An 11,935-nucleotide genomic window follows, 5' to 3' on the forward strand; every position below is an offset into this window, starting at 1 on the left:
AGACTACTGCCACGTTGTCTGTCTGGATGGATTTCACACCCTTGGGAAGGGAATCTTGAAATTTCTGCAACACTAGGAGGATTGCCCTCATCTCCAAGATGTTGATATAAAGACTGGCGCCTGCTGCTGACCATGTGCCTTGAACCATCTTCCATTTGTAATGCCTCCCACTCCAGAATGGAAGCATCCGTAGACACAGTGGCTATCAGGATGGTAGGGTGAATGGTTGACTTCATGTTACTATCAGGAAGGTCAACCACCAACAGATGTTGTTTCTGCATACTTTTGTGAGATGTACTGGGGCTTGAAGGGGTTGATCAATCATGGACCTCTGCAGAGAAAATGTCCACTTTAGAACCCACATGTAAAATCTTGTCTGAGGTACTTGTGTGATCAATGACGTCTAATAATAGGACAAGTCTTGTTGGAGGGTTGAAATGAGAAAGGACTTCTGAAGCTATACGATGTAGAGACAGAATTCTGGATTAAGGAAGACTGGCAATTTGCTGGTGTCATCTGGCTTTTGGCAAGGCTGATTGTAATTCCCAAGTATGGGGTTAGATGGAAAGTACAGTTTTGTACCTACCATAAATGTAGATGTTCGAAGATCCACATTGCTGCAGTCCTAACACGTGGGTAGTCCGCTGTCCCTCGGTCGGCCCGAATATCAGAGTATAAGGCTGACGTCGGTCAAGGCGCATTTGACTGACATCAGAACGTCAGGGTACAAATGCGCATGACCGACGTCACATCCTCAGTCTTTTCTTGCCCCAGATGTCAGAAGACCCTAAAAAGAAAGGTCAAAACCCATAGACCACAACTAAACAACCAACTAGCCTAACACCAAAAATATGTATAATATATACAATATATACAAAATGCAATATACCTCAGATGGATAACCCAACCCACACAACCACCTCAAACAACAGAGGGAAGGAGGGAGAATTGGACTGCAGCAATGTGGATCTTCGAACATCTACATTTATGGTAGGTACAAAACTGTACTATGTTCTTCATCTCACATTGCTGCAGTCCTAACACTTGGGTAGAATCCCAAAGCAGAGGTAAGGGAGGATGGCTAAACTATAATGAAGCAGGAGTTGCCAAAATGCCCTGCAACACAGCAGTGGCAAAACCAGCCCTGGATTTAGAGTATAATGGAAGGTGGTAATGCTTAGAGAAGGTATGCACTGAACTCCAAGTGGCTGCCTCCAAAATATCCTTAGTAGCCACCCCTCAAAAAGCTGTTGAAGTGGCAGTAGCCCTAGTGGAATGAGGTCTAATCCCAGCTGGAATCTCTTTGCCATGATGGGAATAACAGAAAGCAATGCAAAATCCAATCCACTTAGAAATAGTTTGTTTTGACACGGGCTTGCCCTGAGAGCACAAAGCAAAAGAAACTAATAACTGCTGAGATTGTCTGAACCCTTTAGTTCTGTCCAAATAATATCGAACTGCCTGTGAACATCTAAAGTGTGCAAAATCTTTTCCCCTTTAGTTTGGGGATTTGCATAAAAAGTAGGCAAATGAATGGTTTGGTTTAAAGCCACACTAGAAACCACTTTAGGCATAAAGGAAGGATTAGTACGTAAAGATACCCTATCCTTGTGGAAAATTAAGAAAGGCTCAACTGCCATAAGGGCCTGCAATTCAGAAACCCTTCTTGCAGAGGTAATGGCCAACAAAAAAGCAGTCTTCCATGACAAATATTTCAACTCAGCAGTAGCTGCAGGCTCAAAAGGTTGTAGAGTGAGTTTCTCCAACATAAAATTGAGATCCCAAGCAGGAGTAGGAGCTCTTCGTGGGGGTCTTATATTCTTTGCCCCTCTAAGAAATTGCTTGAATAAAGGATGAGAAAACAATGGTGGGTCACAATCGTAGTGAGCTGAAATTGCTGTAGCATGAATCTTAATAGAAGAGAAGGACAAACCTTTGTCCAATAACTCAGTAAGGTATTGAAGAGCCACACTTAAATCAGGCTCAGAAACATCCAAATCCTTAGCTGCACTCCAAAATAAAAATCTCTTCCATTTATCTGCGTACACTTTCCTTGTACTAGGCCTTCTAGCTTCCAAAATCACATTCAAAACTTGTTGTGGAAGTTGAGACCCTCTATGGTTCAAAACAGAATATGCCATGCTGTTAGGTGAAGAGAGTGAAGTTTGACATTGAGCAAATGACTGTCCTCCTGGGACAACAGATGTGGAATCAAAGGCAAAGGCCATGGAGGCTTCCGTGCTAGACTTCTCAGTAGTGGGTACCAGTGCTGTCGAGGCCAATCTGGAGCTATCAAAATCATCCTTGGCTTGTCCTGTCTGACCTTCAGAAGTACCTTTGGGAGGAGAGGCAGAGGTGGAAAGGCATACACATGAAGATTTTCCCAACTGAAAGAAAGAGCATCCACTTTCCAAGCTGTGGGATGAAACCTTTGTGCAAAACTTTGGCAGCTGGTGGTTTAGTGGAGAAGCAAACAGATCTATGTCTGGAGTTCCCCAGGACACTGTCAATTTCTGAAATACATGAAGATCTAGTTTCCACTCGTGGGGATCCATGATTTGTCTGCTTAACACATCTGCTAAGGAGTTCTGTGCTCCGGCAGAAACCTTGCCTGAAGACTTAGTTGTAAACTGAGAGCCGTCTCCCACAAAATCATTGCTTGCCTGCATAGAGGATAAGAATGTGTTCCCCCTTGCTTGTTGATGTACCACATGACAGTTGTGTTGTCTGTTAGAATCAACACCTGTCCTGGAAGAAGTAAATCCTTGAAAGCTATTAATGCAAACTGGACTGCTAACATCTCCTTCATGTTGATATGTAGATGTTGTAGTCTGGCAGGCCACTTGTCTTGTATCCACTTTCCATTTAGATGAGCTCCCCAAGCTATGTCTGAGGCATCTGTTGTTAAAATCTGACTCGCCTCTGGCCGGGTCACAGAGAGTCCCTTGTTTAGGTGACATTCCTGAGCCCACCACAAAAATTCCTTTTGAATGCAAGGTATTATTTGAATGACAGTGTCCAGATCCTGGCAGTGCTGTGTCCATACATTTTGAGATACCATTGTAGCTTCCTCATATGCAGTTTGGCATTGGGAAGCACCAGAATACAAGATGCCATGAACCCTAAGGCTTGAAGGACTGTCCTTGCAGTCAGCCCGGACTGATGAGATAGCTGATGGAAGTAAAGGGATAGACTCTTTTGTTTGCCCGGGGTTAAAAGGCCATCTGGGATGCTGTATTCAGTCTCACACCCAGAAAGCACATGTCTTGAGAGGGTACTAGACTGGACTTTATTTCGCTCACAGAATACCCCGGGCATCTTAGCACTGCTATCACATATTCCAAATGATGAAGAAGCTCTTCCTTCCTTGAGCCAGAATCAGGCAGTCGTCCAAATAAGGATAGATCTGTATTCCTTTTAGCCTGAAGAAAGCTATCACTGGAGCCAGAACTTTCGTGAACACTCTGGGCGCAGTAGATAAGCCAAAGGGCAATGCAGAGAACTGATAGTGAGAAGTCCCAGCTCGAAAACGCAGATACTTCCTGCAACTTAGTCTGATAGGAACATGAAGGTAAGCCTCCTTGAGATCCAAAGTTACCATCCAATGATCCTTGCCCAGCAGAGGTAAAAGCTGCTGCAACGTCAACATTTTGAACTTGGGAATGTCCAGATAAGTGTTGAGGATAGATAAATCCAAAATTGGTCTCCACGTGTTCCCCTTCTTTGGGACTAGGAACAGGCGAGAATAAAATCCTAGGCCCCTTTCTGGCATAGGAACCGGCTGTATGGCCCCTATTTGGAGCAGCAGTGAAATTTGCTTGTGAGCCTCTATTCTTTGTTGAGGAGGAATGTCTGGCATGCCTTTGAAAGGAGGCAAGGTATGGAAATAAAACCTGTAACCGTGATGTATGATATCCAGTACCCATCTGTCTTGGGTAATCAAACTCCAATTTTCTTTGAAAAGTGCCAACCTTCCTCCTAAAGGTGCTGCCAGGCGAGAAGGTTCTGGCAGCTGAAAAGGTAGGTCATTGGGTCTGTTTACGAAAGGACTGACCCTGCCCTCACTCGAAGACTGTGCAGGAGAACTCCCCGTCCTGGGCCTGAAAGAGCCCTGACCTCTGCCCCTGCCACGTCTAGATCTACCCCTAGACTGGGAATCATAAGAAGGATACGTCCACCCTTTAGTAGGCCAATTTCTACTAAACTTTGGAGGCTGAACCTGCAAAAAATCTTTAACAGTCTGCATAGACTTAGCCTTGTCTTCCATTTTCTTTAAAACTGCCTCAACAGGAGAACCAAACAAGACATCAGATTGCAAAGGGGCATCCAAAATCCTAGTTTTAACATGGTCAGATAAATTTTGATCCCTCAGCCAGGCATGCCTCGAAGAACTGACCCAGTGGCAGCCACCCTAGACGAGGCCTGTACAGCATCAAAACCACATTGCAAAGAATGCTTACCCACCTGTTCAGAAACATGCACTAAATCTTGTAACTCTTTACAGTCAATACCTTCCGCCAGAGCATCAACCTTAGATTTCAACTGAGAAAGGAGATAATTTTGATATTTCAACATGTGAAACTGGCAATTCAAAGCTCTCATGGCTAGAGTGGAAGAAGTATAAACTTTCTTTCCCCATCTATCCAAGGCCCTGGCCTCTTTATCTGCAGGAACCGGATTCTTGACAACAGAAGCCTTAACACCCTTAGGCCCCTGGCTAACAGTTTCTGGGTCTGCCCTAGGACTCTTAAAAAGATACTTATGAGCTTCAGGCACCCTGTAATATCTATCCGGTTTAACAGGAGCAGGAGGCAAAGAATCAGGATTAAGAGAAGCCTCTGCAAACACATCTTCCACCACATTCAGAACAGGAGGTATAGCTAAAGGCCTATGCTGGGGTAAAAACAAAAATTCCCTAAGCCTTTTCCTGGAATCAGAGAAATCCTGACCTTCCCATTTAAAATGCTCTCTCATGGAGTGAAGGGTCTCTGAAAAGAAAAATCCTCAGGAGGAGAAGCAGAAGGAGTAGAATCATCCACATCAGAATCAGAATAATGAGAATACTCCTGCAAGTCTTCAGCCGAAGACTCAGACACATCCAAGCCTGCTCATAATCCCCCAACACAGGTTCCATCCTAGGCCTCTTATCAGGAGGGGGCATAGAGCCTCTAATCAAAGTAATTAAATCCTCTGCCATTTTGAGCATGTGCTTCTTGGGCACAGCACCTGAAGAACTGGGAGTGACACCCACAGAAGCTAAACTAGACCTGCCTCTAGGAGAAGCCTTGGAAGCAGAAAGAGAGGGCCTAGATCCCTTAGGAAGGGAGGGGAGCACAGTAACTTGAGAAGCCCCTACAGCCTGCCCTGCCTCCTGGGAGGCCACATCCTGTAAAATCAAAGTTTCTCCCTGGGTCTCCAGAGAGGCCTCCGTCGGAACCACCGGTTCCACTGACACCTCTAAAGAACTGGCGTCCGGTTCGGACGACTCCTCTAACCTAGGTTTAACTGCCTTGTCCTTGCGCTTCTTTGAGGAAGCCGGCGTCGCAGCATCCGACGGCATTTTGTAATTGCACCGCTTCCCAAAGACCAACCTTGCACAATCCAACCTACGCTTTATAGTGCGTTTATTAAACCTAGCACAAAAGCGGCATCCAACAACGTCGTGCTCAGGTCCTAAACAAGGTATACACAAATTATGGTAATCCCTATGCGGTATCTGTTTCCCACAAGAAATACAGTTATTCACTTTTTCTGACATCCGGTAAACCACTGAGGCAAGAAAAAACCAAAATATTCCCCAACGGGGTACTTAACCAACTCTGACTTCGGTCTGAAACTCCGAATTCTAAAAATTTCAGAACGCCGAACGGCACTTGCAACACTGCTTCTGCATCGGACCATGCGGCAAAAAAGACTGAGGATGTGACGTCGGTCATGCGCATTTGTACCCTGACGTTCTGATGTCAGTCAAATGCGCCTTGACCGACGTCAGCCTTATACTCTGATATTCGGGCCGACCGAGGGACAGCGGACTACCCAAGTGTTAGGACTGCAGCAATGTGAGATGAAGAACATCAGGAAGTCCCTGCACTGAATTAGTAGAGCCCTGGTGATGTGGTGAGGAGCCAGTTGCCCAAGTAGGGAAACACCTGCAGCCTAACATATGCTGCCACGACTGCGTATTTTACTTAGTGAACTTCCTGGGGGCTGTGGTGAGAACAAAGGGCAGTGCTCCGAAATGAAAATGATTGACTTCCAAACAGAAATGGAGAAATCTCCTGGACTACCTCGCTATCTTGGTATGATAGCAGGTGTGAAGGAAAAAAAAAACATATCAAAGAGACACAAAGATAATTTATTAAAAAATCAACACAACCAACAAGCTTTAATCTTTTGCAAATACACTTTCAAATTGTTCAATGGAGAGCAAAAAAAAAAAAACTTGTATAATGGAACTTAATAAATACATAATCGGTACAAACTTACTGGTTAAATTAACTATCAGTATTTCATTAATTAAAAATATTTCAGCAATTAAACTAAATGTTAATTCATCTAAATAACTTCATTTTTAATACAGGTTTAAGATTGCTCATTCCATTTAGCCCGGGAAATTTATCAGCTCTTAAAATATTGGACCATTTATATTCTACTTTTCAGTTTTAGTGACTATATTACCTCCTGTTAAGTTCTAGGGTACATCTTACAATTCCATAAACCTAAAATAATGGGCCAGATTCAATAAAGCCTACACTAACTGTACACTGTTCTGAGTGAACAGACAACACAGACATTGTCGTATATTTAATCTTTTTCTAAATATTTCAACACCCAAAGAGCAGAGGCAGAACTGCTTGGCCTCATATGAAAGCTCTCAGCTAGATGAACAAAATGCTGGTGACAGTACGTGTGTATCATGAGTGGTTGCTGAGATATTGTAAGCTGGTTACAAAATATTACAAACTTAATTTGCTTACTGTGACTTACAAAATCCAGTTTAAGACCTAAAACATAAAGAATACCACCACTATAAAAATAATCTGTGTTGACCAGGTTGCGATTTACACTTCTTCAGTAACCCGTATGGATCCAGAGATATGAACATTTGTTTGAAATGAGAGAAAATAATTTGATTCTATCAAAAAACGTAGGTCCTGCCATTTGGAATTTACATGCAAACTTTGAGAGCTCCACTAGATGGAATGAGTTAAGCCATTGATCAAATGAAGCCAGGATGCAAAAGTTTTTTTTTTTTTTTTTTTTTTTTTTAAGATTACGAGCAAACAAGGAAAACAAAACAATCAACAACAAAATGTACCACAGGCTTGGAATGTCTGTTGAAACTAAGGTAAACATTTCCATAAAGAAACTCTTGTAATCTCAGAAATATGTCTATACTAAAAAAACCTGCAAAATATTTATTTTTTCTTTTGTGATAAATAATAATAAAAAATTCACTCACATTTCCATATATTTCTAAAAGTTTTGAAAACTTAGTTTACACAGTGACCTGGTTGAGAAACACTCCTCTCTGGCCCAATCACAACTCCCATCCAAATTAAGATGTTTTACCACACTAATCACAATCTACGATCACCTTCCCTTAGAAACCATCAACCAGCAGGCCATGACATATCCTACTTTTGCAAAGCCCCTTTGATGGAAGAATATATAAAGTACATAAAATATACAGCTTATCTGAGGAAGCCCACACAATCTGGGTAAAAGCACTCATCTTGTGTCTATTCGGATGATTTCTCTGTTGGAAATGTATCTTTACATGGATCAGGAAAAAACAAGCCTATGGAAATAATTCTGATAAAATTTACTGAATTACTTTAAGTTCTACAAACTGTTCTCAACCGAATAATTTGCCTGGTGATCGTGTACTCCCTCTGAATTGTTTCTCTTTGAGATCTGTTTGCTGGACCCCAAGCACTCTTGGGGTTGGGATTCTTTCTACCACTATGTTCCTATAGTCTGGGCCATGAAAGAAAAATGTTTGCAGATCAGCACATTTGTCTGGTTTCCAAAAAAAAGACACTTGCTGCCTGTACAGAATGAAAAAATGTATGATTACATACAGTGCCTAAAGTTAAGTGGAATTTCAAAACAGACCAGTATTATATACAATGTCATCAGAAATAAGGTAAGTAAAATTTCAAGATGGACTTGAGAATGGGTGGGAAGCATACACTTGGTGTTCTCCAAGGACTGTAACCTTTGAGGAATTAAAACGAGGAAAAAAATCCACTCTAGTGAAAAATATTAGCAAAATCTATCTGTTTCAGTGACTGACTACATTCTTCATGTCTGATCTGGACTTACAAGGAGTGTGAAGTACCCTCATATGCTCTGTCATTTGTTTCAGGCCAAGATGCATTCATAAAAACAAGTGACAGCTAATAGGAACAGTATGATCAATCAAGTTTTAAGTCGGTGATACACAAAAAGAAAAAAGAAAGAGGGCTAAAAAACACTGCAGCAAAACTGCTCGGCATTACCTGGCAAAGGTCATATTTCTGAGACAGCATTTTCTTGTTAATACTCAAGTCCACATTTCCCTTTAAAGGCAGAAGTCGATAGAATTCTAAGATTATATCCCACTGCTCAGCTGTATCTGCTGCTCTGTCCAAAGCTTTCTTAGCACGAAGTAAAACACCTTCAGCTTTAATGACCTAGAAAACCATGAGACAACTGTTAATTATAGAAACAACAATGTACATTAAGAAAAAAATACAAGCCTGTTTGACAAATTACAAACTTTTTGGTGCTTTTCATAAATAATGTACGTCATGGAACAGGAATTCCTAAAACAAGTTTAAACAATGGGGTAACACCTCATATGCAGGCTAACACACTGTGTAACTATAGTACTTCGCTGGAGAGTACAAATGCAGATGATCCCCAGGATCATACTGCGTTGACAAACACTACTCCAAACTGTGTAAGGTTCAGTATCAAGGAGATAACTTACAGGACCTTGGTGCAGTGCTTTGGACTGCACTGATTCTCCTTCCCTGATGATATGTTGCCAGTTACCACATTTGAGCAGCAGATCAGCACTAAATTTAATAGAAATAAACACACTGGCAATGGAGTTGCTTGTTATGCAGACAAACCTGCTACCACAACCACATTCAGTGCCTGTCATAGTTCCCTAGCAGTGATATAGCAGTATTCCAGCCAATAAGAGCACCCACTGCACTGGATCCCCACATTAGCAGATTATGCTAATGTACCATAACCCTCTACTGCCAAGGAGCAATTTGTATGTTTTCACCTTTCATTGCCACAACAGCAGACCTGGGTGTGGACTTCATGCACTGCCACCACTGAAAAACATTGTAAACGGCCTCTTAAAGAGAATGTGCACAATGCTGCTTGTCCACAGCCCTTACAGTAGCACAGTTCAGTTTTATGAATCATGCTAATGTAGGAGTGCACACCTGCAGAATCTCATTTGCGCACTACTGCACACAAGGTTATGAATAGCAGGGCTCATTAAGAAACTGTTAACACAGCATCTGTACCTGACATTTTATTTATTTACTTATTTTTTTGGCACCTAGCCTGAAAAAAAATAGATGATCATCTGACACCAGCCATAGGTCAATAGCCTAATCCTCACTCATTCATTCTCCTGTCAGTGGTGTGAATTATATTGCACTGTGGGAATAAGACTTGAATATACGTGTGATATAAGTCCAATTCTAGGTGGAAAGAGTTATGCATGGAAATATAATGAAGTTTTCATCTCGGTTCATGAAAATCTACTGGCCAATAACTATATGCTTCCAACTCTAAGGAAGGATGATAGCACACTTTTAAAAGTCAAGTATGGGAGTGAAGGATAGGGTGGGAGTGTCAGGCTGTGACCAACTGTCAATGCAACAGAGGGGGGATGGACTAAGCTCTTTTAGTGCAAACTAAATACAAAAAAATACACACACATACATACATATACATATATTTATTTTAATAATCTGAAAACTGTCAAAATGAGCCCAGACTAATACCCCCAAAATACTTTTCTCTAGCAGAAATGAGCACTTCCAGAACCATAAATGCAGAATATGAGTGTGGATATACAGTTGGTAGCTTTTCTTTTGTTTATGGTAGGAATGTTGAATATTAAACTGTAACTACGGTTTATGAATGGATGAGGAGGCTTCTCCACTGTAGGTTATTACAGCAGTGGTTTTCCTTATTCCGGGTACTGAGCGCTGGCTGACTGGAAAAGGTCCTGAGATAGGAAATTGTCCATGGGTAAACAGGCACCCCTGTTTCAACAATGAGGGGTGTGAGGGGCATGGCTGAGAATACACAAAGGAAACACGGACAATTTCATTTTTTTCCCTCTGGCTCCTACCTCCCAACACTGATCGTCAGAAGGGTCTCCTAGTCCAGGTACACAAAGTCTTTAGTTACACCTGCTTGTGATGTTGCCAGCTTATGAAGTATGAAATGGATACTGGCGGACTGGGCACCCTCTACCTTTCGTGATAATTACATGCTTGTGGGGCACTGGAGTAAAACAATGTACTGATGGCAAACTGCAAAACAGATTATACTAAACAATCTGCCAGGTATTAGTGATGGACATTATTAGAACCACACTAAAATGGGTGTACTTTCATTTATCAAAATTACATTTACCTGAATTCTAAATCAGCGAGACCACTTGTATGATAGACGAGAATTACGAAGCCTTGGATCACCGACAGTTATTCACAGGGTAAATGACCACTTGGCCACCATGGTGAACTTTACCCTTTTCTCAAGTGTAATGTGATCTTGGAGTAGGTATATTTGGTTGGGGGGGGTGTCAGGGGTGCAGCCTCTCCCCCCCACACTTTGGTGGATTTGAATTTGTTCCAGTTAGTTGCTTTGTCCTGGTGGCCAAGTGGTTATTTTCCCTTTGAATAACTGTCTGGGATCCGAGGCTTCATTATTTTCATCTTTTGTACAAGTGCTCTCACTGATTTGGAATTTGGGTAAGTGTAATTTTGATAAATGAAATTAGACCTACTAAAAGGGTCTATATTATAACAGTGAACACTTAAAATAGCGAACACTGTATAATCAACCCTAAAACATCTAAACACCAAAATGCCGAACACTCAGAACAGCGATTTTTTTCCCAGGGGAAAAAAAAAATTGCTGCTCAGTAAAAAAAAAAAAAAACACAAAATAAAGTGGTGGGCTTCACCCCCCACATCTCCCCTACATAAATATACCAACTTCAATATCGCACTACAGTGGAGGAAATAGCAAAGTCCCAAAAACGGCCCATTGATTTTTTTTCCTGGAAAAAAAAAATCACTGCTCCGTGCATTCGGAATTTTGCCATTTCGATTAAAAAGAGTCGATTGAACAGCGTTCGCTATTTTAAGGGTTCGCTGATTTAAAAGGGACCCCACTAAAATATGATCTACATTCCAACCCTTTTACTGAAGAATCACATGTTGATGAAAGACTGAGTAAACAGCCAGTTCACTCACTGCAGCAGTACTGAAGACTTGACCTGTAAATAATGAATTGTAGGAATGCGCATATCAGTACACCAGCAAACATAAGACAATTTTTAACTGCGAAAGGAACTGTTAGAACAGTGTATGGATAAGAGAAATTCCACAAATATACCTACTGTAAAGATCTTCACATGGAAACAAAGTCTTGAAAAACATATTTGGAAAGTCTTTGTCCAAGAGGCATCCAAGTATGCAGAGGATATTACCTAACCTACGGAAGTATTACATAGTAAAAAAAAAGAGCAGGAAATCAACTACATATAGCTGATATTGTAAGTAGATTGTAAATACTAACACAGCATGATGAGTTGCTCCAGGAAGTATTATATATCCTTTAGGTTATTCTGCAGTTACTAATGAGAGAAAAGAAGTAAAAGATGTGCAAAGATGACCTGACATTG

General features: G+C 41.5%; 1 protein-coding gene across 7 annotated transcripts in view; it reads right to left on the bottom strand.

Annotated features, from left to right (window-relative positions):
• PARP4 (poly(ADP-ribose) polymerase family member 4) overlaps positions 1-11,935 on the bottom strand; it is a 2,883,551-nt gene that overhangs the window by 2,257,438 nt on the left and 614,178 nt on the right. For all 7 annotated transcript variants that reach the window (XM_044073295.1, XM_044073293.1, XM_044073297.1 and 4 more), the window contains one exon: positions 8,505-8,678. In XM_044073295.1, the coding sequence (XP_043929230.1) occupies positions 8,505-8,678 (174 nt within the window). The remainder of the gene's footprint in view (positions 1-8,504; positions 8,679-11,935) is intronic.

Source organism: Protopterus annectens, chromosome 5.part1 (assembly GCF_019279795.1).
Source record: "Protopterus annectens isolate FY-2018-M chromosome 5.part1, PAN1.0, whole genome shotgun sequence".
Classification (NCBI taxonomy): domain Eukaryota; kingdom Metazoa; phylum Chordata; order Ceratodontiformes; family Protopteridae; genus Protopterus; species Protopterus annectens.